We start from the raw sequence: 25,524 nt of genomic DNA, 5'->3' as shown, positions 1-25,524 counted from the left end.
CTGTAGACCATCCTTCTGCAATTCAACCACCAGAAGCTTAATCCATTTGAAGGTTTCGCACAAGGTGAAAATTAATTATATTCACGAAGTACTTTTAAGTAAATGAAATACATGTCTTCGAAATTTAATTATTTTGCACCCAAAAAGACAACGTAACATTCCCTAAAATCAACCCAGTACACATTTAAACATTGCACAAAAATATTTGAGTGTTTTAAAGACGGAAGAATGATGTGCTTTTGCATGCGAGGCTCTCAAACTTGTTTAATAAAATGGTGCGTCAAATGACGATTTCAACGGAATTTGGTAATTTGCTTTAATCTTTGAAATAAAAGGATATTTTGCCAAAACGAACTATTCAGTAGTTTTTGTCATGCCCTAGCCTATCTACCATGAAAATATGAGCGAAATCGAATTTTGGACCCTTGCCGAGTTATTTTCCATTTTTATGGACAGTTACTCTTAATACAGTTTAATTAATAAAATCATATGATTGTGTTGTATTGTATTTACAAATTGTCATCACACAAAATTATATTCTTTTCAAAATATTAGCCTCGGGTTATTCTCAAAATATTCTTTAATTTTTCAAATTTCAGACTCGATATTCATATGAAACATATTCTTAGAAAAAAGAAAGAGTTTAATGATGTCTTTGTATTTCGTAGAAACATGGCCGAGGGAAACATTGACAAACTGAGATTTATGAAGGCAGGCACAGAACGTTGCAGAATTCGCATGTATGTAAAATTTCGTGGAGACCTTTGATTTAATTGCATTAACTTGTGCTTATTACAGAACTTCTCAGTCGTACCCTTGCAGTAATGTGTTTTTGTATTCGATTTTAGTGGGTTGGGGAAAGATGACAATGACGACATCGATATCCCAAGTGATGATTATTGGGTTCGTGACACCTTATTCGAGGCTTTTGCTGGAGCTGGATTTGCCAGAAGGAAAGACCAAGATAAATACAAGCTACTTCCATGTCCCAGGGGAACGTTTGTCAATTCATCTGCCACCGACCATAGTAAACTTGTGTGCTTGGATTGTCCTGCAGGTAGTTATAATATCTTAACAACTCGTCAGAGCTATTGCATTAAATAACGGTTGCACGGGCATTAACTACTTTTATATATATATATATATATATATATATATATATATATATATATATATATATACAATGTGGGAGGAAAAACACAAATAAACTACAAGTTCATCCCTACAAGCCTGTTTCGTGGTTGCCCACTCATCAGGGGATTTAATAAGAATAATCTTATATACATATATGCTTGTAGGGATGAACTTGTAGTTTATTTGTGTTTTTCCTCCCACATTGTATACTTCGCTCTACTCTGATGTATTGAGCACTGTTCTACGAAAATCAAATTTTACACTTTATATATATATATATATATATATGCAGAATAATATGGTTTTCCAAACGGTGACTTCCAGTAGAAGGATCAAAAGATACCGTGTTTCAATGTGAATTTTAGTTAAGTGTAAGATGAGGCGTCATGAAGCAAAACTTCTAACTGTTCCGGCTTTTAATGTGACGTTTCGGCCTTCGGCCTTCTTCAGATTGGAACAATATTTACAAGTTAAAAAATAAAACGTTAAAAATCCTAGCAAGTTTTCAGATTTGCATGTATATATATAAGATCAGAAAAATGTAAATGTAATTACATAATGCTATAACACCTGAAATAATAGATTACATAACAAGCTAATGTCAACTTACAAGAACGCGCCGGGTGATAAGGTTACAACAATGTATCTGCGAGCGCCTTAATTACTAAGTGTATAATAGTCAGTCTAATTCTGTATTGTAACAAGCTAATGGCAACTTACAAGAACGCGCAAGTGATGAGATTACAACAATGTATCTGCGAGCGCCTTAATTACTAAGTGTATAAGTGTATAATAGTAAGTCTAATTATGTATTGTAACGGACGCGATTTTTGGATCTAAATTCCCGTCTTTTATTAAGACCATGAGGGCTGAGTGTAAATAGCTGGGAGGTCCAATAGGCCTCTCTGGTCAATAACAACTTATCAATATACGCAGCAACCCCCTGGCTAGTAATTTGTTCGATGACGATAAAATTAATTTCGGAAATTTCGTGCCTAGTACAATTAAAATGGACTGCAAGCTCACACGTCTCATCCGGCACATTGTAAAAGGGCTATTCCCTATGGGGTTGCTCTACGAATTAGACGTAATTGTTCCTCTGACGATTTTCTTAACGAGAGGTGTGCTGAATACAAAGGGTATCTTAAGTCCCAGGGCTATAATGCAGCTTTAGTAGACAAACAATTCGACAAAGCGCTTAGTATTGAGAGATCAGAATTGCTTAAGAAAAAAGCCAAGCCTGTCAAGAGAGTTTTCCCGTTAGTTCTTGACTACAATCCTATCCTGCCTGATATTCAGAGAGTTATCAAGAAACATGCTCATCTTCTGAGATCGTCGCCCGAATTACTTGAAATTTTTCCATCTAAATCGATTTTTCCAGCATATCGCCGTACCAAAAACCTCAAAGATATTTTAGCACCATCTAAATTTCGTGGCGACAACGGGGCAAACCAGGCAGAGAACGAAATGGGAGGGTGCTTCAAATGTTGTACTCGTTGTGATCTTTGCAAAAAAATTTTAATTCAAGATTCCAAATTTAAAAGTTTTTCCACAGGCCGAGTCTACAAGATAAAGCAAAAATTGTCTTGCTCTTCCAAAAACGTTGTTTACTTGGCCTCGTGCAATAAATGCAAATTGCAGTATGTAGGTTCCACCACAACAGAATTTAAAGTACGTTTTCGCAATCACAAATCATCCATGCTCACCAACAAAAAGACGTGTGAGCTTGCAGTCCATTTTAATTGTACTAGGCACGAAATTTCCGAAATTAATTTTATCGTCATCGAACAAATTACTAGCCAGGGGGTTGCTGCGTATATTGATAAGTTGTTATTGACCAGAGAGGCCTATTGGACCTCCCAGCTATTTACACTCAGCCCTCATGGTCTTAATAAAAGACGGGAATTTAGATCCAAAAATCGCGTCCGTTACAATACATAATTAGACTTACTATTATACACTTATACACTTAGTAATTAAGGCGCTCGCAGATACATTGTTGTAATCTCACCACTTGCGCGTTCTTGTAAGTTGCCATTAGCTTGTTACAATACAGAATTAGACTGACTATTATACACTTAGTAATTAAGGCGCTCGCAGATACATTGTTGTAACCTTATCACCCGGCGCGTTCTTGTAAGTTGACAATAGCTTGTTATGTAATCTATTATTTCAGGTGTTATAGCATTATGTAATTACATTTACATTTTTCTGATCTTATATATATACATGCAAATCTGTAAACTTGCTAGGATTTTTAACGTTTTATTTTTTAACTTGTAAATATTGTTCCAATCTGAAGAAGGCCGAAGGCCGAAACGTCACATTAAAAGCCGGAACAGTTAGAAGTTTTGCTTCATGACGCCTCATCTTACACTTAACTATATATGTATATGTATATATATATATATATATATATATATATATATATATATATATATATATATATATATATATATATATATATTTGTTTTGGTCTCTTTTTTTGTTCACAATTGCGCTTTCTTCAGGGACGATGTTGGCTCTGATATTAACACTACAATGCAATACAATAGAAGCTATGAGATAACACACTTAGACGAAACCACTTCTACACTTGAGAGCTTACGTGTGGTTGTAGCAAGCTGCGCTGTACGAATGCCATGGAAGCTAACAGAAATGAGATAGCATTAATGGTTCAGACTTAGCTTCTTATTTTCTTTCACGTGATTCTAACTTTCAGAAGTTCTTATCAAAGCTTGAGTAAGATTCTCCAAGTAAATTAACTGAAAGGGCGATACTTATAAAAAATATCTGGATCAGTAGTGCAGCAGTTGTGAGACAACACGCAACGCCATGTTGGACGAGAAAACACGCTACTTTATTATGCAGCCCAGAGTGCAACGCGCACCCTAAGATCTCCTTTCCTTTTTTTTAAAGCTATAAACTGAACAAAACATTTAGTGAATGCCTAAAGGGTCTTGTGCCACAGCTACAGTGGGCCAGAAAGTTCCTAAATAAATTAAAGTGTCCTTACATAAATTCAACGAAAAGGAGAGGAAAAAAAAAGAAAAGGAAAGAGAGAAAAAAAAAACTATTATTGACAGTAACTTGTGTGTTTCATGTCACTGATGGCTAGAACGGGAGTTCATAGGTCCAAACGTGTAGGCGGTTTGGACACTCGGCCAGAACGAGTTTTTTTCAGACTTGTTTGTTTGGCTCTGCTTGGCAGTTGGGCTTGGTTGAGAGCACACACATGGTTCTTCGACGTTTGTTACTAATGGGACAGGCACAGACTAGTTTAGAGGGCTTTAACTACAGTATTCTGCACTGGCGGTTCATTGGGGGCGGATAATTGCACTGCAGGTGGAGTGAACGGCGGAAGGACAGGTTGGACAACTGGTGAAGCGCAAGGCAGTCGAGTGGACGGTGGAGTGGAGGGTGAATTGACAGATTGAACAACTTTTGGAGTGGTTGGCAGGCGCGCTGAGTGTTCCGAAGCCGGCACAGGACTGGGAGACAGCTTGTCCATCCACGACCTCGGGACTAGAGCACCAGGAGGTGGCGGTGCCGCAGGACGCAGGTGCGTCCGGTTCCGTCTGGTTAAACCTGTAGGTGTTTCCACAATGTAGGGCCTAGGAGTCGGAATGGCAGTCACCAGACCGTAGAGCCAAGGACCGGACTTGTCATGAGGGGACGGCTTGACGTAAACAAAGTCGCCTATTTCTAACGAGGGTAGAGTGCTACTAGCGGTTGTGTCATAATGTTGTTTATCCCTAGCGCGCTTAGTGGCGATATTTCCTTGGACTACTTCAGCAGTGTTGTCGCTCGGTAACAAGAGCTCTTTAGAGATAGAAGAAGTCCACGAATGCGGCATCCCATACTCCTTTGCGTTGGGCTCAAAAGATGTCCCTCTTAGGGGGTGTTTCTTTAAGCAAGAAGAGCTTCATGTAGGCCATTTTTCCCAGACTTTTTCAAGATGCGCTTGACGATTTTCACTGACGCCTCTGACTTTCCATTTCCCTTGGGCCAGTAAGGTGAGCTCATGACGTGGTTTGTCTGATACATTTGGCAGAGCCGCTCAAAGTCTGATACAATAAATTGAGTTCCATTGTCAGTTAATATCGTTTCAGGGACATCATGGCGGGCAAAATGGACTTCAGTTTTGGCCACGACGGTGGCAGACAAAGTGTTTTCCAGCTCATCAACCTCGATAAAATCTGAGTAATGATCACTTTAAAGTAAAAAGACCCTGACTTACAAACTGCCAGGGGTACTCTGGAATAGGCTGGGACTTCATGGGGTCCTTGGCATTCTCTACTTGGTCCTGTGCACACTTCCTACAAGAGCGGCATGCTTCCCGAATATCAGACTTCGTGCCTGGCCAGAATTCAGTGTCCTTACAGAGGCGTATGTTTGATTCAGCTCCAAAGTGTGCAGCGTGAGCCTTCTGCAGAATGAAGTTTCTTTTTGTCAACGAGATACGTACCTGCGTCCCTTTATAGATGACCCCATCTTGAAAGTTAAGCTCTTCCCTAAAGTTCCAATAGGGATGTACACTTTGGTGAAGTGCCGGTTTTCTTGAAGGCCAGCCTGTGATTATAACCCTGTTCAGGCTACAAAGTGTGGGGTCACTTGCTGTTGCAGCTTTGATATCTTTCAATGTCTCGGACGTGACCCGAGGGTTTCCGATGTTGTTGTCTATGTCAATTCTGAAGATCTCAAAGTTGGTCTGTTTGGAGTCGTTGACGATTGGGAGGGGGCTCCTCGAGAGGGTGTTAGTCAGCATGAGTGACGTACCCTTCTTGTATGTAACTCTGATGTTGCAGCGTTACAGCCACATCATCATTTTCTGAAGGCGGCGAGGTTCGGAGCGTAGAGGCTTCTTCAATATAGTTTCTAGGGGCTAGTGGTCTGTGTGCACATTCACTTCGCTGCCATAAATCCAGGGGTCCCACCTGTCGCATGCTGATACTACGGCTAGGCTCAATTTGAGCCCACACTTTTTTGTTAGGGCGGAGCTTGCAGGATGTGTGAGCCACTGGTTGAAGATCTCCGGAATCATTAGGCTGGAGAAGGGCTCCCCAGGCCCTCCTTGTGACGCATCCACTTGGAGAGTAACTGGCCTTTTGTTATTAAAGTAAGCCACGCACGGAGCACTCGCAATGAGATGCTTTGCTTTGGCGAATGCTTCTTGGTGAACGTCTGACCAGATGAATTCACGATCTTGCTTTCTGAGGTAAAGCAAAGGCTTGATCACTTGCGACAGGTTAGGGCAGAGGGTGTTCAAGTAGTTCACCATGCCACAGAAGCGCATGACACCCTGCTTATAGGGGGCGGCATGTCAAAAATGGCCTTGGCCTTGCTCGGGTCCGCTTTCACTCCCAGGTCGGATATTACGTGGCCCATTAAGGTGATCTTTGACAACTTGAACTGAATCTTTTCTGGGTTGAACTTCAGATTCTTATCCCGAGCGCGCTTCATTAACGCGTGGACATTGAGATCATGATTTCTGTTTGCTTCCTCAACTGTGTCGCCTTGGCGCACGACAAGGATATCGTCAGCTACGCAGTACGCATCTTGCAGACCTTCAAGGGCCTCGTGCATTCGTAACTGGAATTCCTCCGGAGCACAACTAATGCCATAAGGAAGGCGGAGCCAGCAATATCGATCCAAGGACGTGTGCATGGTGGTGAGCAGGCTGGGCTCATCTGTTAGCACAACTTGGGTGAAGCCATCTAGGGCATCGAATATGGAGAACGTCTTGTGCTTCTTCCCTGACAATCGCGGAAGTATCACCTGGACGGTGGGAATTTGGTAGCGCGGAATTATGATGGCTTCATTCAACGTTTGGCTAGGATCTAAGAATAGCTGTACTTTGGTGGTGCCATCGGGGAGGACACTTTCTCTAACCGTCATGTTGCTGCACCAATTTGTGGGTTAGTTCACCTTCTTGAGCTTTCCACATTTCACCATGTCGTCAAGTTTTGCTTTCACTTTTTCAAGTTTCGCTACTGGTTCTCTATGGATGCCTGCATGGCAGGGTGGAACTTCAGGATTCAAGGTCAGGCGGATTGGCTGACCCACAGTTCCCAGACCTTCAAAGTTATCCTCGTACATGGTAACCAATTGATCCCTTTGGAGGTGGCCTGGTTGCAGGTCCGCTGTGACCACTGACTGAAGAGGTGCTGGTTTGAGGAAGTCAGATGAAGTGAGGCAGTTTGAAGTCTGACGTTGTTGAGGAGAATACTCTATTCTTGTGAAATTTCAGCAGGCCGAGACACTTATTGTCTCTACCAGTTATGAGAGCCGGTTTGCCTGGAATGCACGCCGAGTCTATGGCTTGAAATTCTAGTGTTTCAAAGCGTGAGACTTTCCCGCAAACTAGACTGACTTTACCCAACGGACGAATAGCTTCCCTAGAGTAGGGAAATATCCTGACATGGGAAGGCTTTAGCGGAACCAGAGACGATATCTTCCTGACACCGATGATGGCAAGTTGTTGCAGGACGCTGCAGAGTCCACTTGCATTAACACCTTTATACTCTTTTCGGGGCTAACAGAAACTGGGAGCCAGGTGAAGTACTTGTCGTCCTCCACGTCGTCATGAAGAGCAAACGCTGAGAACGAGTGGGCCACGTAGTCATCGTCATCATCAGAATACGTTGCAGACGCACCATTTTCTTAAGAGAACTGGTGAATAGTGTCTGAGCGCCGTGAGGGAGGGCGCTTGTTGTTTTTTCTTTGTTTCTTTTCAAACTCAAACTTAAACTTGTCTTTGGGAGATCTGCACGCCTTAACAAAGTGGTTCTCAGTCATATAACAATTAATTCAATAGGTACCTGGTCTGGTCGCTGGACAGTCCTTGCTGGAGTGACCACATTTTCTACGAGGGCGTTGTATCGATTTGTTTGTCAATTGATTGACTTGCTCTTCGAGTTTAGGGTTGGCTGAGTGCATAATGGCTATATCGGTATTGTGAGCTGCTTCCCAGGACTTTGCACGGGCAAGTTGTTCGTGAACTGTATAGGGTGTTTTCCCGTCTTCCTTGTAATGGTAAAGAGGCAGTTCTCTAAGGTCTTTGTGGTGGACGCCCGTGCACAAACGGTCTCGCATGAGCTCCTGAACTGGATCCGTCATTTCAGAAATATTTGGACTTTTGGGCAGTGCTTCTGATCCGGGTTTCGAAATCTGTTACGGACTCGTCAGGTTTTTGTATGCAGTTGAAAATGGCTAACCGTTCAGGCATTATGGTCTCCTGGCCGACAAAATGAACCTCTAGGCGCTGCTGATATATCAAGGGTTGTTTTTTCTCCGTTGTTGTCATTTTCGCGAAGATTGTGGTATCAAAAACTTCCAAGACATCATCTGGGAGAGCAAGAAAGAAAGCCGCAGTTTCGGACTGGGCCTTTTCAGCAACCCAATGATGTAGAGTCATTGGACATTTGCTGGCGTCCCTCCAGGCTCGCTGCAGTAGACACCAAGCGTTAAATTCCCGGCGCCATATTCTTACACTTGCTGCTTTTTCTTCGCTGAGCGATAGCTTTGGCAGCTTGTTTTCGGCCATATTTACTTCATCTGAGCTCGCTTGACGACCAGATTTCGTCTAGAGCGTTCGTCTGAGTTACCACCCGCAAATTCCGTCACATTAAGAGGCTAGACCAAGAGATGGGGCGTGAAGTTACGAAAACTTCTGACACCAAGCTGTCAGACAACACACGACGCCATGTTGGACGAGAACACACGCTACTTTATTATGCAGTCCAGAGTGCAACGCGCACCCTAACACAGCTTCGAGTTAACAAAAAAGATTCGTCTGTACAGTGCTAGTCTCAATCTTAAGTAAATTATTTACAACATATATCTTAGTGAAAGTGCTGAAGCGTAACACAAAACAGTGTAAATTTTTTTTATATTAGTTCATGTTCTCACTGGCATTTTTAGATATTAAAGTTCTGAGTGAGACTTATACTGTACAAATGCTTCTTTAGTATTTACATTCAGCGGTATACGTCCTGTTTAACTCGAGGCTGGACTATTGGAGGTAAGGGATATATAGCAGTACCAGCAGAGGGTGATGTCATGCCATGTAGGACCTAACTTGTTCAATCAATGTCTTCTTGCCACAGGTGGCTTCTACTCTGACACTGAAGCCTTTGTTAACCAAAGTTGCCGTCAGTGTCCCAATGGCACTTTCGTCCCCACTGATAAAGCACCTGGAAAGATGATGGCAGATTGCAATCCGTGTCCGAAAGGTAATAAATTACTGGAAATCTGTTATCTGCAAAGCTTTTTTTTCTGAAAGCTCCATTATCGGGAGAATCTAGCATTTAGGTCTTGTGTGGCCATGCATTACTATGCTTCTAAAGGCAACCACCGAAAAAATAAAAAAATATATATTTATCGATTGATTTAGATTTGAAACTAAACTATAAACAGCCTGAGTATGTAGGCTTGTTTCTTTGATTTTTTTTTTTTTTTTTTTTTTTTAACAGGAACAGATACCCTAACTTTCGCTGGGTATCGCGCTTGTAAATGTTCAAAAGGTTATCACCGTACTCATCGGTTTGAAGGTTGCAAACTTTGTGAAGATGGATTACACTGTGACAACGAATCTGCTACTCTAAAGACCGGTTATTGGTGGAAATGGAGAAACGAAACTTACAAACTTCTTTATAAAGATTTTGCGATGAGCCTCGTTAATGTAACTTACACTCCTGGCAAAAGCATCAATTTCTCAATAACTAATCATTCCCTCAATGAGTTCCCACACCCCGTGCCGAAGTCATACAAATGTCCGAGAGAAGAGTCCTGTAAGGGGGGTCAAGATTCATTATGTGCCACAGGCTACCAAGGTCCATTATGCGCGGTATGCAGTCCTGGTTACTATAAACAATTGCAAACATGCCGGCTGTGTCCAACCAAAAAATGGATGACTGTCCAGCTGTCAATCATAGCGGTAGTAGCTGCAATAGTCCTTGCTGTTATAATTTGGACAAGCAAAAGAAAAAGCAAGAAAAAAAAAGGACGTTCTTCAGTGGATATTATTCTCTGCAGGCTAAAAATTGTTATTGGCTTCTACCAAGTCACAAATGGAGTTCTGGAAACATTTTCATATATAAAATGGCCAGGCGCTCTTGAGGTTATTGGAAGATACTCCGAGATATTGCAGATGAATGTTTTCCAGGTGGCACCGATTCATTGTCTCTTGCCAAATGCAAGAATGAACGCCTTTGCAGACTTGTTTGCCATACTCGCGATGAATGCTGCTGCCATCCTGATGTCTGTCCTTGCTTTTGGACTAAGAAAGTTATTTCTACTGCGAAGCGCTTTGAACAGACAACAGAAAGAAAAAAAGGTTGCCCAGACTAAAGAGGTGATTTACCGAAACTCGTTTTTCTTCCTTTTCCTGACGTATCTCAGTACGTGCTCGAAGACAGCACAAGTAGTTCCACTTGCCTGTCGCAAACTTTGCATCGACGAAGAAGACGAAACATGTGACGAATACCTCAGAGCAGACTACAGCATGAACTGCAACAGTCAAGAGTACAATCGTTCGGTCATCGTTGCATACTGCGCCGTATTTTACATCATCTTACTTCCCACTGCCTCGCTGATAGCTCTTTGGAGACAACGTAAGGTGCTTCGTGGAAACGTACTCGACGCCGAGAGTGAAGCTTTGGAGCCTCAAAAGCAAGCCACGGGAAATGCTATCAACACCGAAAATGAAGATTTGGAGCCTCAAAAGCAAAACACGGGAAATGTTATCCACGCCGAATATGAAGATCTGGAGCATCAAGAGCAAAACGCAAGGAATGCTATCCACACCGAGAATGAAGATTTGGAACATCAAGAACAAAACGCGGGAAATTTAATACATGCCAAGAATGAAGATTTGGAGCCCCAAGAGCAAACCATGGGAAATGTTATCCACGCCGAAAAGGAAGATTTGGAACATCAAGAACAAAACGCGGAAAATTTAATGCATGCCGATGCCGAGAATGAAAACTTGGAGCCTCAAGAGCAAAACACGGGAAATGTTATCCACGCCGAAAATGAAGATCTGGAGCATCAAGAGCAAAACGCAGGGAATGCTATCCACACCGAGAATGAAGATTTGGAACATCAAGAACAAAACGCGGGAAATTTAATCCATGCCAAGAATGAAGATTTGGAGCCCCAAGAGCAAAACATGGGAAATGTTATCCACGCCGAAAAGGAAGATTTGGAACATCAAGAACAAAACGCGGGAAATTTAATCCATGCCGATGCCGAGAATGAAAACTTGGAGCCTCAAGAGCAAAACACGGGAAATGTTATCCACGCCGAAAATGAAGATTTGGAACATCAAGAACAAAACGCGGGAAATTTAATCCATACCGATGCCGAGAATAAAGATTTGGAGCCTCAAGAGCAAAACACGGAAAATGTTATCCAGGCCGAAAACGAAGATTTGAAACATCAAGCGCAAAACTCGGGAAATTTAATCCATGCCGAGAATGAAGATTTGGAGCCTCAAGAGCAAGCCACGGGAAATGTAATCCACGCCGAGAATGAAGCTTTGATGCCTCAAGAGCAAGCGAAGGGTAATATAGTCCACTCGGAGAATGAAGCTTTGGAACATCAAGAGCAAGCCACGGGAATTGTAATGGGATTACGATTCCTCTTCGAAAACTATCATTCCCGTGCATGGTACTGGGAGTACATTGAAATGATTCGCAAGCTTGTTATGACGGCTGCTCTTATCTTTTTGGGTGGAGAGAGCAGGGCCTATGTTGGATTAGCCTTCGTCACCTCAGGACTTTATGTGGTGTTGTTTTCCCTCATCAGCCCTATGGCAGATCCATTCGAGAACAGGTTAATGCTGTCATCTCTGTCTGTCACATTCCTTAATTTGGGCATAGGAGCTGTAAGTAGAATTCCTGAAGAGGGTATGTCATCATCCTCCATTGACCCATACGTGGACGGCATCACGTTCAACATACTGGTGGTTGGAGCTAATACGCTAGTGATCACCCTTCTCGTTGGTAATTATTGATTCGTATATTATCTGCCAGTATAGAATGAATCATTTATTTACAATCAGCTTGTCAGCTTGCCCCTAAGTGAGTTTTGTTAACCCGTGGAACAACCTCTAAAACTTATTGCTAAATAGAAAACCACGGACTAATTAAGTAGTCTAATAGTGTTTTATTGTGAAGTAGCTTGAACTGACAAACAAAAAGAAAAAAATATATATTCACAAAATGGTAGAAAACTGACGAAGCTAGTACTCTGACCAAAATTTCAAAAGGCCAGACGATGGCATTTTGCCAAACTAGAATTCTGTCGACGTGAATGAAAAAATATCTAAACAAAGAGTCTGTGTAACATTTCGAAATCATGTGAGCTACTTTTAAAGTTCAAGTAACTGAACAATTATAGTTTTGGATTACCAAAAGGAAATAGCATTGCCTAGCCTAAAATCATCTTTAACCCTATTAAGACCGGCTCTTAGTCCAAACATTTCTCCTTTGTTGTCAATAACATAGAAAAGTGACGTCATATTACGTGGCAATAAACTGTTTTCGATAAATCAAACTTCAGCTTGGTAGTGAGGCTTAGAAGACACAAACAAAGGAAATTGAATGACATGTTTATTCATTTCTTTTGTTTGTGTCCTCTAGGCCTCACTATCAAGCTGAATTTAAATATATCGAATTGGCCTATTAGGGAAGGTTTTCGAAGGAGCCGCCATCTTGGATCAACCGATTTTCCTGGATTTTTCTAAAACGTCAGTTTTTAGTTTTGGAATTCAAAATAAGTAATAAAGTAATTCTATAAAGTTCATTGAAAAATTGACCGTAATTCCGTGAAAGCTAACTTCAAATAAAGATTACAATTTTCAAATTTGTAAAAACATGCCTGTAAAAATGTGGTTAAATTTATTTTACATAAATAATGAAACAGCTATCACGGGCCCTTTCTACCCCCGCCCCCAACCCGCTTCTCTTATATATCTGAATAGGGATAAACAATGGGTTATGCAAATCCAAAGGCGTTTGAGTGAGAGTTAAATAAACTGTCGCTTAGTGTTTCATTTTTTCTTTTTTGTTTTATCATAATTATTGGTTTTTTTTTTCTCGGTCTCCTGTATTTGCATCGGTAAAATCTACAGCAATGTCAAAACCGAAAAAGAAAATCATTGGAATATCTCCGCAGCAAGGGTTGACTGGCATTTTATAATTAACTTTTACTTTCGTATCGCCTAAAAGACTACTTGCGATTTTCTTCCATGGGAAAAAAAAAATACTGATTTCTTTCTTATCTTTTTCACAGTTCAGTATGCTGTATACCTCCATCGTTACATAAAACAATGGCGCAAAAATCGCCAATGGTCTTTTTCTTGTTGTCTTGCTTTGATCCTGCCACTTACCGAACTGCAGAGCGAAATAAGCGGATTGACTGGAACGAACATCCTGAAGCAACAGCTGCAAACTGGTGGAATCGACATGCCGTCGGTGTCCAGCACTTTAAAGGACAGTGGACTGGTTACGTTTGAACTCAAGGAACAAGAAACTAAGCCAACTCCAAAAGCAAGGAAGCGTGGTAAAGTGGCTCGTAATCTCAGAGAGGAAAATGAGGATAACGCGATTGGTCAGGAGAGCTTGACCGTAAGTGTTGATACTCGTAAGCGCAAACGGGTTACCTTTGACCTCAAAGACCAAGAAATTAGCCCAACTCCAAGAGCAAGGAAGCGTGATAGAGTGGCTAAAAATCCCAGGAAGAAAAATAAGGAAAACGTCATTGGTCAGGAGAGCTTGACTGTACGTGTTGACGTTCATGAGCCCAGAGGGGTTACCTTTGATCTTGAAGAAATGGCAACCAACGCAACTCCAAAGGCAAGGAAGCGTGATAGAGTGGCTGAAAATCCCAGAAAGAAAGCGGACGAAAACGTGATCGGTCAGGGAAGCTTGACTGTACGTGTTGATGTTCATGAGCCAAGACGGGTTACTTTTGATCGCAAAGAACAAGCAGCTAACCCAACTTCAAATGCAGGGAAGCCCGATGAAGTGGTTGTTACTCTCAGCGAAGAAAATGAAGAATACTTGACATGCCAGGAGAGCTTGACCGTTGATGTTTATGAGGGAGGACGGGTTACCCATAGCCTCACAGAACAAGAAGCTAACCCATCTCCAGAGGAAGGGCAGCCTGGCGCGGAGCCAAGGGATGTCGAGGACACTTGGCTGTAACTGGAAGAACGATGGCTTGGTCATATCTCAGTGGACAAACATGAATAAACTCATAAACTAGACTTCGATTTCTGTCTGATCGTAATTAAAACTAAATAACTGTATTCTTGTATTTCTATTTTTTTGCACCTACTACGGTGCTTACAAGATAGGAATATAAAAACAGAAGCTTTAGAAGTAACGGCAATTAGTGTCGTAACTTTCGAGAAACTTGTATCATTAAGAATAAAGGCAATATACAGTCAGGAGCAACTTGTAGAATGCTCAGTTTAATACCTCCGCCGTGGAACTTTATAGAGGCATATTCAGCTTTTCGATAATTTGCTTTATTTGCTCATAATATCCATTCAAGTTTAAGTTTTGGTAGTGAAATATATTTAGCTCTAGAAAGATAGCGCGGTAACAGTTTGAGTCCGTTTTTCAATGAATATTTGCTTGCCGGCTATTCGCATTTAGCCTTTGTCTTTGCTTCGATACAATTTTTAATTTCCGCCGTAATTATTATCAATATTTAAATTTGTGTTTACTTGTCATAATTTTTAAACATTGCATTTTCAAAAGCCAACAGCAGCTTTATTTGCCAGAGTTTAATTACAAGATATTTCCTCTGTTATTACATTTTGCCAGTTTCTAATTAAGCCTGTGGATTATTTTGCTAATAAGTTTCATGACCGAAGTTCGTTCAGTTCAATAGGACTTTGTTTAACTACCTGTTATCTGCTAACTCGTCTTACTGAAAGTTCGAACGCTTGGAGCCATGTATACTTTGGCCGTTTCGTCCAGTTTCAGTAATGAATGTTGGGTTAGTTGTTTTAAGCGAGAATTCGTTTTTTTTTTTTTAATTTAGAGTAATTTAGTTCGAACTTTCCCGTCCAAGTAACGATCACTTGTAACAGTAAATTCTTGAGCTAAAACTAGCATTTTTTAAAGGTTGCACTACCCTCAAAGGACTTCGTGTTCGTTGTAATTTTTTTTCTCGTCGTTATCTTAGTGCACTTGTTATATGTTTTGAACAATAAACGCTGGTAAAAGTCATAAATAAGCGATCGCAGTCGCAAAGCTTTTTCGATAACCTTTTGATTAAATTGAAAGTACTATCCAGAGAAAATAAACACTGCTGTTGGAACCAAAGCTGAGTTGTTGTTGTTGTTGCTGCTTGTTTAGTGCGTTGTTAGATCCCAGTACCCAAGAGTGTAACGGCTCTTTCTTGCAAGCGAGTGTACCGTTTGTATTTTATTTTCCACGCAGAGACGTCGTAGGTATCTCGTTCTTGAAGCATTCAGAGTTCGCTGGTTACAGTTCGTTTTCAAAAGAAAAAAATCCCGTTACCACTCATTGTATATAAACAGTGATTTTGCAGCTCCTTGACTGAAGCACAGTTTGCATCCGATGCTAGTTCATTGTAGAAAGCGATCGAGTGGCTTCAGATGTCGATATTTTTGTCAGTTGGTGTGACGACATACTTAAAGTGCACCTAACCCCAATTTTTTTTTTTCGCTAAAACGAATCTAGACTTTATTCGAAGCATTTGGGCGAAGAAATTTTTGAATTTGGTTGAATCCTCGATTTTCTATGCCCTTTCAAAGTCGCGCTTGAAGGTTTCACGACCGCGTTTTAGGGAGTCTGGGGCGGCAGTACCTGATGACGTCTACCCAGGAACCAAACACAATGGCGCCTCAGTGAACTCTCTGTATTTGCTCGAGAAAATGGAACACAAAACTAATCGTTCCGATGTATTTTGGGACTAAAACGTCCAAGTTTTGTCTCAGAATCATTTCTTTTTCGTCACTGGAGTCAGAGTTAAGTTTCGATTCGGAAGACTCCGAAATAAACTTCGATCGAGCACGTTCGACAACTGTGAACTCACTGCTTAGAGCTTTGAGAGCAATTTACAATATTTCAAGCGACGAAGGGGAAGACTTCTTTGCGGACGAGTTGCTTGTATATTAGGAATGGAAAGCTAGATACGAAGTGGAGGAGCAGGCAAACGAAAAGCAGGAAAGAAAACTCAAGGACTGCTTTGGATGGTAATTTCGTCAACTAAACATAAGATTCCCACGCGTGATTATAGCCCGTTTACATTTGTCCTTACCGAGAATGTATTTTGTCAAGGTTCTGTTAAATCCAGTTTGTGTTTTACTTTCAGTTGAATGCTTCATGTTTATAAGAGCGACGTACGTGTCGCAGTTTTCGAGACTTGATGACCTCCAAAACATTGGCTTCGATCGATTGAAAATCGTATTGTTTGGACCTGTATTTTTGAAGCTGCGGGAAGCAAGGCGGAAGGAAACATTTCATACAATTACCGATTTCACATTGTCACACGTTTTAAGTCGTAACTCCAAATAACCAATGTAAATTGTTCTCAAAGTTTGCAGCGAAATTCATCGGATAAGCGAAAAGGATGTGTTCCCTAAGCGGTCCGCACATGTTACGCGGTCATATTTTCGACGCTATATCACAGAATCTTTGTCGCACTGCTGATTTCCAAACCTTCGAAAAACTCTGTGAGTCTAACAATTTTGTTATCATGTAATTCTAAAGGATTAATCTTCGACTTTTATCTAAATCGAAAGAGAAATAAGTGTTGGTTAGCGGCGTACAGTTGCGATCTATTTACATATCAGTATAACGCTTCTTGATCATGATCGGATCACACAACTTTGTATGTTACAAATACTGCGGGATTGGAAGATATAGGTTGTAGGTAGTATTTCTACAAATTGCTGGTTAGCTTTAAGCAGGAAATTTATGAAAATAGCGTTCGAAAGTCTGCGGAACAAATTCCAGTGAGAGTTCTTCAATGGTTCTCACAGATTCAGTTCGCTTGTTTCAGTTCGACAAAATCAACCATCGTTTACGTCTTTGTTGCACCATTAGCCGATCATCGTCAGTTAATTGTACAGTATATCTTTCTTTAAATCTGCAATATTGCTGCAACAGCCGATAGCACCTCTGGAAGGCGTTTCTGCGCACTTTTCGAATGTGTATTGCACCATCCTGAAGGAAATGAGAGGACGTGAGATATCCAACCTTCCTGGGTAGACGTCACAAGAGCCGCTGGACCCATTCTCCTCAAACTCGGTCGTGAAACAAAATGGCGGTGTTTTGGAGCTATTTTCGAGATTTCGTCGGGGCACAGAAAATCGAGGATTTAACGGAATCCAAAAATTTTTTCGCAGAACTATTTCAAATAACAAGGAGATTCGTTTTAGCGAAAAAAAATTTTTGGGGTTAGGTGCACTTTAAAGGACCGTAACAGAAAAGTGTTAACTTTGCCAAAAGGTGGTTCAGTTTCTTTCCATCTATCAAAATAACTTTTCCTACTTCACTTATATTACATGAACAGAACCTTATTTCAGACTTTTTAGAGGTTTTATTATAAACTTTGATTTCTTCTTATCAGTATTATACATTTATTATATGGCCGTGTCTCACGAGGACTGGGAGCTACCAAATTCACGAATTTGATTGGCTGAAATCGATATTGCCCGCGGTCTACACATTCCCATCTAGACTGACATCTACAGACCGGTTACATTTTGCGGTGCAAAAGCTGCAAACTAAAATACAAAAATATTGACTTTTTTATTTTTTTAAATGGAAGTGCCGAAAAGCCTGATGAGAATACACAAAGGCAAAAAAGACAAGCAAACTTTAGTAGATTTTAGTTCAGCTCACCGCCTTTCGCAAGCAAAATACCAGTTAAATTAAACGAATTACGTTTTTCTTATTAACCGAGCTTAGTCGGTCTGATCTGTATGGGAGAATCTTGACCTCGGTCGTTTGTACAGGCTTCACTGTGTTCCAGGTCTGTATTCTCGACCTTGGTCGAGATTCTCCTATACAGACCTCCTGCTCGGTTAATAAATAAAGAGCTCAATTTCAAAGAAAAATAGCTACAAATTTTACGCACCCCATGAGTCGAACGCAGGACGTCGTAAGCGGAGGTGAGCTCACCAACCAGTGGTAAGGGGCATTACCCTAGGGCGCATTTCATATTCAAGATGTCGGCCTTGTCGCCATGAGATGAATTCAAGATGGCGGCTTTGTCACCCTAAGACGAATTGAATAGTCAAGATGGTGGCTTAGTCGCGTCATAGTCAAGATGGAAGAGGGCGGACGCATGTTAGGATGGGGGAAAGGAAAACGAAACGTAACGTCATAAAGTGACATAGGGATGTGTAAGGAGATGGATTACAAAACAAACCGGAAAAGAACAGGCAAACCAGGTTTGGTTTAAAATCATGTAATGTGACAGGCTTGTTGCGGCATAAGACAGAACCGGTTGGATTTGGTTACAGAATAAGTCTTGTATGTAGAGCAATAATAGATCTACAATAATGTTATATTTATCTGTGTCTCTTGTTTAGTCTACATGGTTGTATGCTCTTAATTTTATACAATGTTACCCCAGACAAAATCAGTCTTCCCTGCACACCGTTTATTGTAACTCAATTAATTGATGTCATTGCAAAGGTCATTCCGAAAGTTTCTTCAGGTGTCGTTGATATCTTTGATGCCGTGGCTTGAGCCGCTCAACTCAGAGTGAGCTCATAAGTTGGTATAGCACGCCCGGAGGGGGGTACTCCCAAAAAATTAGGGTAGGGGTGTGCGCCCATATGAGCAAAATCTGCGATTTTCACTACCCTATTTAGGACCTGGCCAAAAACTCGATACCCTATTAATGACCTTTGTAGCTGGCACAGCTGCCGTAAACATAAGTTATGAAGGGCTTTTGTTGACGGTCTTATTCATAATGATGAAAATGTAGCTTCTTCTAAGAAACATACCCAATTCAAGACTAGGGTGCTAAAATCATACCAGTAGTATGGGTGCACTCTATACTACTCATACCCTATTTAAGACCAAAACGGCCAAAATCGATATATTATTTATGACCAAAGCGGCTGAAAAACAAATACCTTTTGGGGCCGCACATACCTATATAGCCCATGTAAGGGAGTACCCCTCCCGGGAAGCACGGTTGCGATAAATCTAACGAGTTATGTACATACAGAAACAAACAATATCAACGGTGTTTTATTTATTTACTTTATTTTACTGTCAACCACGACACATTTGGTAGAAATGCTTCACACTTAAAAAAAAATTCCCGCTGTCTAATAAGCTCGCTGTTACATGCTAAATGGCAGTGATTTAGCCCTCTTTTTTACCATTTTGCCATGGAGTGTCCTCTTTTGTCGTCCGTTTCCTCGTTTGAGAATTCTTCTAGCCTGTTCCAGGCTCTCGTTAGCTGGGAACGAGCGAAGAAAGGAGGGCGAGCGAGAAAAAAAAAACGAGGGAGGACTAATAGTGCTTGGGCAGAATGCGAAAAAAAAGGAAATTCTACTCGTCACGCTATCAGATTGCATGACGAATTAACCTCGGAATTTAATGGACTGGGCACAAGTTTGCATCTTTACTCGTCATTTGAAAATATACCCGGGAAAGTATAAAGTTTTACGTTTATTCTGAGGGTCCTCCGGACTTCTTCACCATGGTTTTTAAATGACACAGAAATAAAAAAGAAACGTTGAAGGTGATACTTGAGGAATGTATGCCTGCCTTTAACGCGAAATACGCTCCTTTTGCCGAACTGTCCTTCGACAACTTTACTCTTGGACAAGTGAAAAAACACATTGTACCTTGACATATTGAACAAAACATCGTTTCGGTCGTAAAAGATTGCATTGATGTTTTCGTAGAGTGATTGTAGTCAGAATGTTCACTTAAGGGCAAACACTGGAAAACGTCTCTATACTGAAAAATCAGAAGCGTTGATTTCCATAATCTGATTCAGCTCACATTGTCTCCTATTCCTCACTTATAGTTTAGTCACAGTTACAAAAGAGGACACTGTTGGCTTCTGTAGAACATCACTCTCATTAAAGCAAGTATTGCTGTTGTTGTTTTTTTTATCTAAAGGGACTAGCCTCAGAATTTTTCTTGACCTCTGCTTGGTGAAAACTAGTCTGAGTGTGGCACCGGTTCATGACAACTGCGCATGTTCGGTGTTCGTGTTCTGTAATAGTTTGACATCTCGTCTGTGTTCACTCTTTACTGTGCGCGAATTTCAAACCCTTCATTCATGGGCACGTTGTATCGAAAACTATCGACAATGAGCAAAAACTGCAGTTCGAAAATCGCGATTAGGTGAAAAGAAAAAGGAAGGCAAGGAAAAAGATTAATTTAAAATAGTCAAATCAGAATTGATCTCAGAGGCTTATTGTCTCATATCTAAATAGGCATGGGAGCTTCACTCGGGCGTAAACATTACAATGTAAATGACAAACAGTATTTTTAGTAAACGCGATACGAAGCTAAGTTAAGAACATCGATTATAGACATTGAGAATGAAAAACGTTGTTTGATTTCCGTTAACACAGTTTGTTTGTGATATCTATGCAGAGAGAGTAAAAAAAGTCCAAACGCCCCGGAAAACTTCACAGCGATACAATGCGCTAGAGGTTCGTCCGCGCAATAAAGGGTATAATCTCTTTTGTCTTCATGACAATAGCGTGCTCCTTCAGGAAGCTTTTCAAGTCCAGGGCAAACATAAATAAATCGGACGTGGCGTGAGAATCCTTATCAAATCACACGGCGGTAAAAGTTGGAACTGTCAATGAACTGCTGAAAAACAACATTAGTTATAGAAGGGAGGCCTCTTGAAACTTAGTTGGTAAGTAGGCTAAGGACATTATCGTTTATTGAAAGTTTGATCGTTATTACATAGTCTGGATCAAACGTGAAGGAAAATTGCCAGTCACTTACCTTTATCTGTTTGTTAGCTTGCAGTAGCGCAAATGACAGATTTAACTTACAAATTAGCGTGGAAAAACATTTGCAAATAGTTAGGTAACAACTGCTAAGACGAAGTCTACCTTTGACGGCATCGGAGTATGCCTGTCACCTATAAATTACACATTTGACTAATATATACATGCTTTTTGTGTCATCTAAGAACATTAATACTCAAAAATTAATCAGCTTCGGTTAAGACGAGAAGTATACACACATTGTAAATACTGACCGTCACCGCGGAAAACTTATCAAAGTTGCTAATGAAAACTCTTTTTCCTACCTAACCGACCTTAAGCTCACTAAGAGGACTAAGAGCGTTGATTTTTTTTAGGACGTATTTGTGGTTTTTGTTGCTAAGTGTCTGTGTGGTTTTCATTGTGATGGGCAACCAATATAGATGTTACAATTGGTGTGTAAATTGTGATTGCGGCATATACTGCATATACATTGCGGTCGAGAAATGTCCTATTGGCCTTTAGTTGCCTGTATACGGGAATGTGTTTAAGCGTTTAAAAACAAACCCTGACGAAAGAAACATTTTTTAGATTTAGTATTATTCTGATGTCGAGCATTTTATTGCTATGGCTACAAACGCATCTCAGCAGAATTATATGTCGGCATTTTCTTTAATAACCAGGGTTGTCCTTTTCTCGTTTCCAGAATTTTGGCAGACATTCAGTGTGCCGAATATAGTAGTGTTAACTTCGTCAGTTTACGCCAAACTGCGACTTTTTTTCACTGTCTGTGGCATTTAAAGATTGCTCCGTTTTGTTCAATGTAGTTTTTCGACATCAAACGTCGTAGATTGGTGAAAAATTGTAGACTACTGACTACGAGTAGTCCCTCTTTCGGTTAGTCCGTCGCGCGTGACGCGAAAGAAAACCGCGAGAAAAAAATGGCCGCGCGAGATCCTTGTGAACGTTTTTACCCAATGTCCTTCTATAATTAATTATTACGTGACTCAGGTCACGTAATCAGGTGATGATATGTTTGACGCAAGAGCTAAATTGGCGACTGAAAACTGGATTGCGACGAAGTCAGTTACGAATAGAAGTGGCCTGCTGAACTATGTGGTAGCATGAATTGTCTTCAAGGTTATTATAAAGGAAAACTTTTCATGGTTAGAAAAGCTTAGAAATGGGATCGAGCAGAGCAATACTTTCAAGGTCTTTCTTGTTGACAAGTTTTGTACGTGCGCTCTGATTGGTCAATCGAATCTTCTATCATTGATCATGGATATTTTTTTATGCAATTGCAATGCTTACATGCATGATCGAGGTTATTTGTTCGTAATAACAGCCTTAAGGTGGCTGGTACCAGTTTTCTCGCGCGGGGAGTAGATCACCATCGTGCGTCACGCGTGAGTAACACGCACGATAGAGGGGCGAGATTTAAAACCCGAAAGACCAAACAAATATGGCGGGGCGCGGCTTTTTTCGCGCAAGGTCACTTTTGTAATGTTGGAGACGAAATTTGCATATAAAGGAGACTTTACCTGCTAGAACAACTTTAGTCAATTCTGTGTATTGGGTTATTCCAGAAAAAAATACACACACCCCCGACGGATGGCAAACTGGAAATTTTCGTGGGAGGGAGGGTTGATGGCTCGGGAAATCCGGGCGGGAGGGGGGGATCTGAACCTAAAAATTCTTCCTCGGGGGTCACTTTTAACTTTAACCTCGATCGATACATTTTAACCACTTAAAAAAAGAACTTTGCAATGGGAAATCTTGTAGTCTTTCAGTTTATAGTGTTCTCACAAAATTTGCAATATTCGCCCAGCTTTTAAAATTATAATAAACAGGGATCTTTTGGATGAAATGTTACGTCTTTTCTATTGCCTGTTGTTTCCAGTTAGGGCCTTTAAAAAAAGAAGTGGAAATCCAGGCGGGAGGGGGGGGGGGGGTCCTTGAGCTTGGAAATCCGGGCGGGAGAGGGGCTCTAGCGGTCCGGGAAATCCAGTCAGAAGGGGGGGGGAGTCAAAAATGCTTGCCATCCGTTGGGAGGGGGGTGTATTTTTTCTGGAATAACCCATTTAAGAAAAATTGCTCTTGGTATTCAATTTTTCCCAAATTTCAAAGCCAACTCGATCGATCTTGACAGCCACCGGGAGCGTATAAAGGACTCGCAAAACATATCAAATCTACCCAGAATTTGTGTAAAAGTCCTACAGAGTAAGCCCAGGAGGTTGTCTAACTACAACTGTAAATGATGTTTTAGCAGCAATCAAAACAAAACGCCTGTACGGACCCTCCTCGCCCGCGCGGGCACACGAAGCAGTCAGCGGTAGTCAAAGCAGCTCATGAGCAACTGCTGCTCTTATAAAGTCTGGATTTTTGAATGCGTGTCCACGCGCGTGGGAATAACGGAACTAGCGAAGGCTTTTACACAAAAACAAGCCCGGTGACCCCTTCTTTTTATTGTTTAATATAATAGTATTATTGAGAGGAAACGTCAGAAAAAAAATAAAAAAATTCTACGGAAGGAAATTTGCACTTTGTGCAAATTGTCGTTTTTCCAAGTTTACAAGAAATCGGCTCCGTAGAATTATTTTAAAAGTGTTGTGCATTTTCATTTTCAGATGCCAAAAGCTATTGATTAAAAAGAAAAACGAGGTCACTGGGTTAATTTTTTAGTTATTAGTCACATAAGCGGAAAAATAAGGTCTGGAAAATCAATTTGGAATGTTGCCATAGTAACTGCTGACGACAATATAACCGCTGTTTTAGGTCCAGTATAAATTATATAATCCAAACCTACAAAATATTACAGTGGCCCTGGTCTGCCTTTTTGTTCTATTCTTACAAAGTTATGAGCCGTCGAGAACCTGAAAACTGGTACGAGCCACCTTAAACTTTGACAATGCAACGTGTTTTACCACGTTGTTGAATAAGTTTCGAAAATACCGAGTTACGTTGTAGCTTTGTTCAGTCACTCCGATGTCGTATCTTGACTATTTTTAGACTCATCTATCTTAGTTTATCTCCACAGGTAGCTAACTCATCTTGAAGTCAGGTCATGTACTTCTCATTTTCCTAATTACTTACTGGCAACAGTCATGGAGATCGTTGAAATAAGAAAAAAAAAAAAAAAAAAGAAAAAAGAAAAAAAAATTGCATGATCGCTTAGATCACAGAGATCTTATTTTAATCTAACCGGCCGAAGGACTATCTCTCCTGAGCATCGAATAAGGAGGAGAAATAAATAAATAAATAAACAATCAATAAATAAGCAAAAGATAAAAAGGCAATAAATAAATAAGCAATAAATAGATAAGCATTAAATAATAAATCAATCAATCAATCAATAAATGAAGTTTACAAGGTTGCAAGAGAGAGCTGCAACACTAAATCAGAAAAAAATGTCAACACAATAAAAATACGATAAACAAATACGTGTATGCGGAAAAGTGTCTTTATAATGAGAGGCTTCCTCTCTCCTTTGCAGACTGTAAGTCGGTTGTTGTGATTGGCTATTATGTGATCTAATTTAATCAAGATATAATGTAATGATATGATGGTGAAAAGAGAATAAAGAAGAAATTGCCGAGTCGCAAGCGCTACAACTGATCCATAAGAAATTCAGTGATCGACACATTGAACTGTTTTTTTTTTTTTTTTTCCTGTCAGATTTGTAAGGATGCATCATGACGTCTTTGCCAACTCCAGTGGGAGACTCCACAAGAAATAGACTTACCAACAGAATCACGGACTGAATGGCAGACAAAAAAACGTCAGCCGCCGTCAAACAAAAACTAAACAAACATGTTTCACATGAGTGCCAAACATTGCTATCATGTTCAAAGTAGATCTCTGATACCACTGCAGGATATTTTGCGTCAGCACAATTTCGCGTCTTTTAACTGTTTCTTTCTTTCTTTCTTTCTTTCTTTTTTTTTTTTTTCGCTGTATAGATTTATCAATGACACCAAGAAACTTGGCTCGACAAATTTCAGCTGTCATTTCTATTTATCACCGTCCTCATGATCACGTCACAAACATCAACTCAACGATATAACACATTTTTTTTTCACTGAATCCACAAACTGCCGTTTAACATTTGCAATTATTATTACAACATTATCATCCATACCCGATTACCGTTTTCTATTAGTTTTGCCTTTCTTTAGGGGTTTAATTCATAATTTCCGACAAGCATCCCCGACTTTTTCATTTTGAACGCCCCCACCCATTCCCCTCACGGGACTCTTTCCTGTTTTCTTTGAAGATGTACGTCATTTAGCACCATTATGTTTAGCATAGCCTGCGAACAGGCTCCCGGCGAGCCCGAACGAAGCGCCCCGATCGCTTCGCTGTCCGAATTCTTCAGTTCCGCGCTCTTCCACTCCGGCTTTCCTCACCGAATTTCTTTCCGT

The 25,524-nt window shown here is 40.6% G+C and overlaps 1 protein-coding gene across 1 annotated transcript; it reads left to right on the top strand.

Annotated features, from left to right (window-relative positions):
• Window positions 1-672: 672 nt before the first annotated feature.
• Window positions 673-14,415, top strand: LOC149098887 (uncharacterized). Its single transcript, XM_089277296.1, has 5 exons — window positions 673-740; window positions 849-1,057; window positions 9,243-9,368; window positions 9,609-12,140; window positions 13,432-14,415. The coding sequence occupies exons 1-5, from the start codon at window positions 673-675 to the stop codon at window positions 14,343-14,345; spliced, it is 3,849 nt and encodes a 1,282-aa protein (XP_089133422.1). The 3' UTR covers window positions 14,346-14,415.
• The last annotated feature ends 11,109 nt before the right edge of the window (window positions 14,416-25,524 follow it).

The sequence above is a fragment of the Orbicella faveolata genome, unplaced genomic scaffold (genome assembly GCF_042242905.1).
Source record: "Orbicella faveolata isolate gen_17 unplaced genomic scaffold, um_ofav_v1 contig_46, whole genome shotgun sequence".
NCBI lineage: Eukaryota > Metazoa > Cnidaria > Anthozoa > Scleractinia > Merulinidae > Orbicella > Orbicella faveolata.
This window is presented reverse-complemented; position numbering and strand designations above follow the sequence as displayed.

Coding starts and splice junctions, on each gene's coding strand:
- LOC149098887 (XM_089277296.1), top strand. CDS start 673: ATGGCCGAGGGAAACATTGACAAACTGAGATTTATGAAGGCAGGCACA. Junction 741..848: donor GAACGTTGCAGAATTCGCAT/GTATGTAAAATT, acceptor ATTCGATTTTAG/TGGGTTGGGGAAAGATGACA. Junction 1,058..9,242: donor GTGCTTGGATTGTCCTGCAG/GTAGTTATAATA, acceptor TTCTTGCCACAG/GTGGCTTCTACTCTGACACT.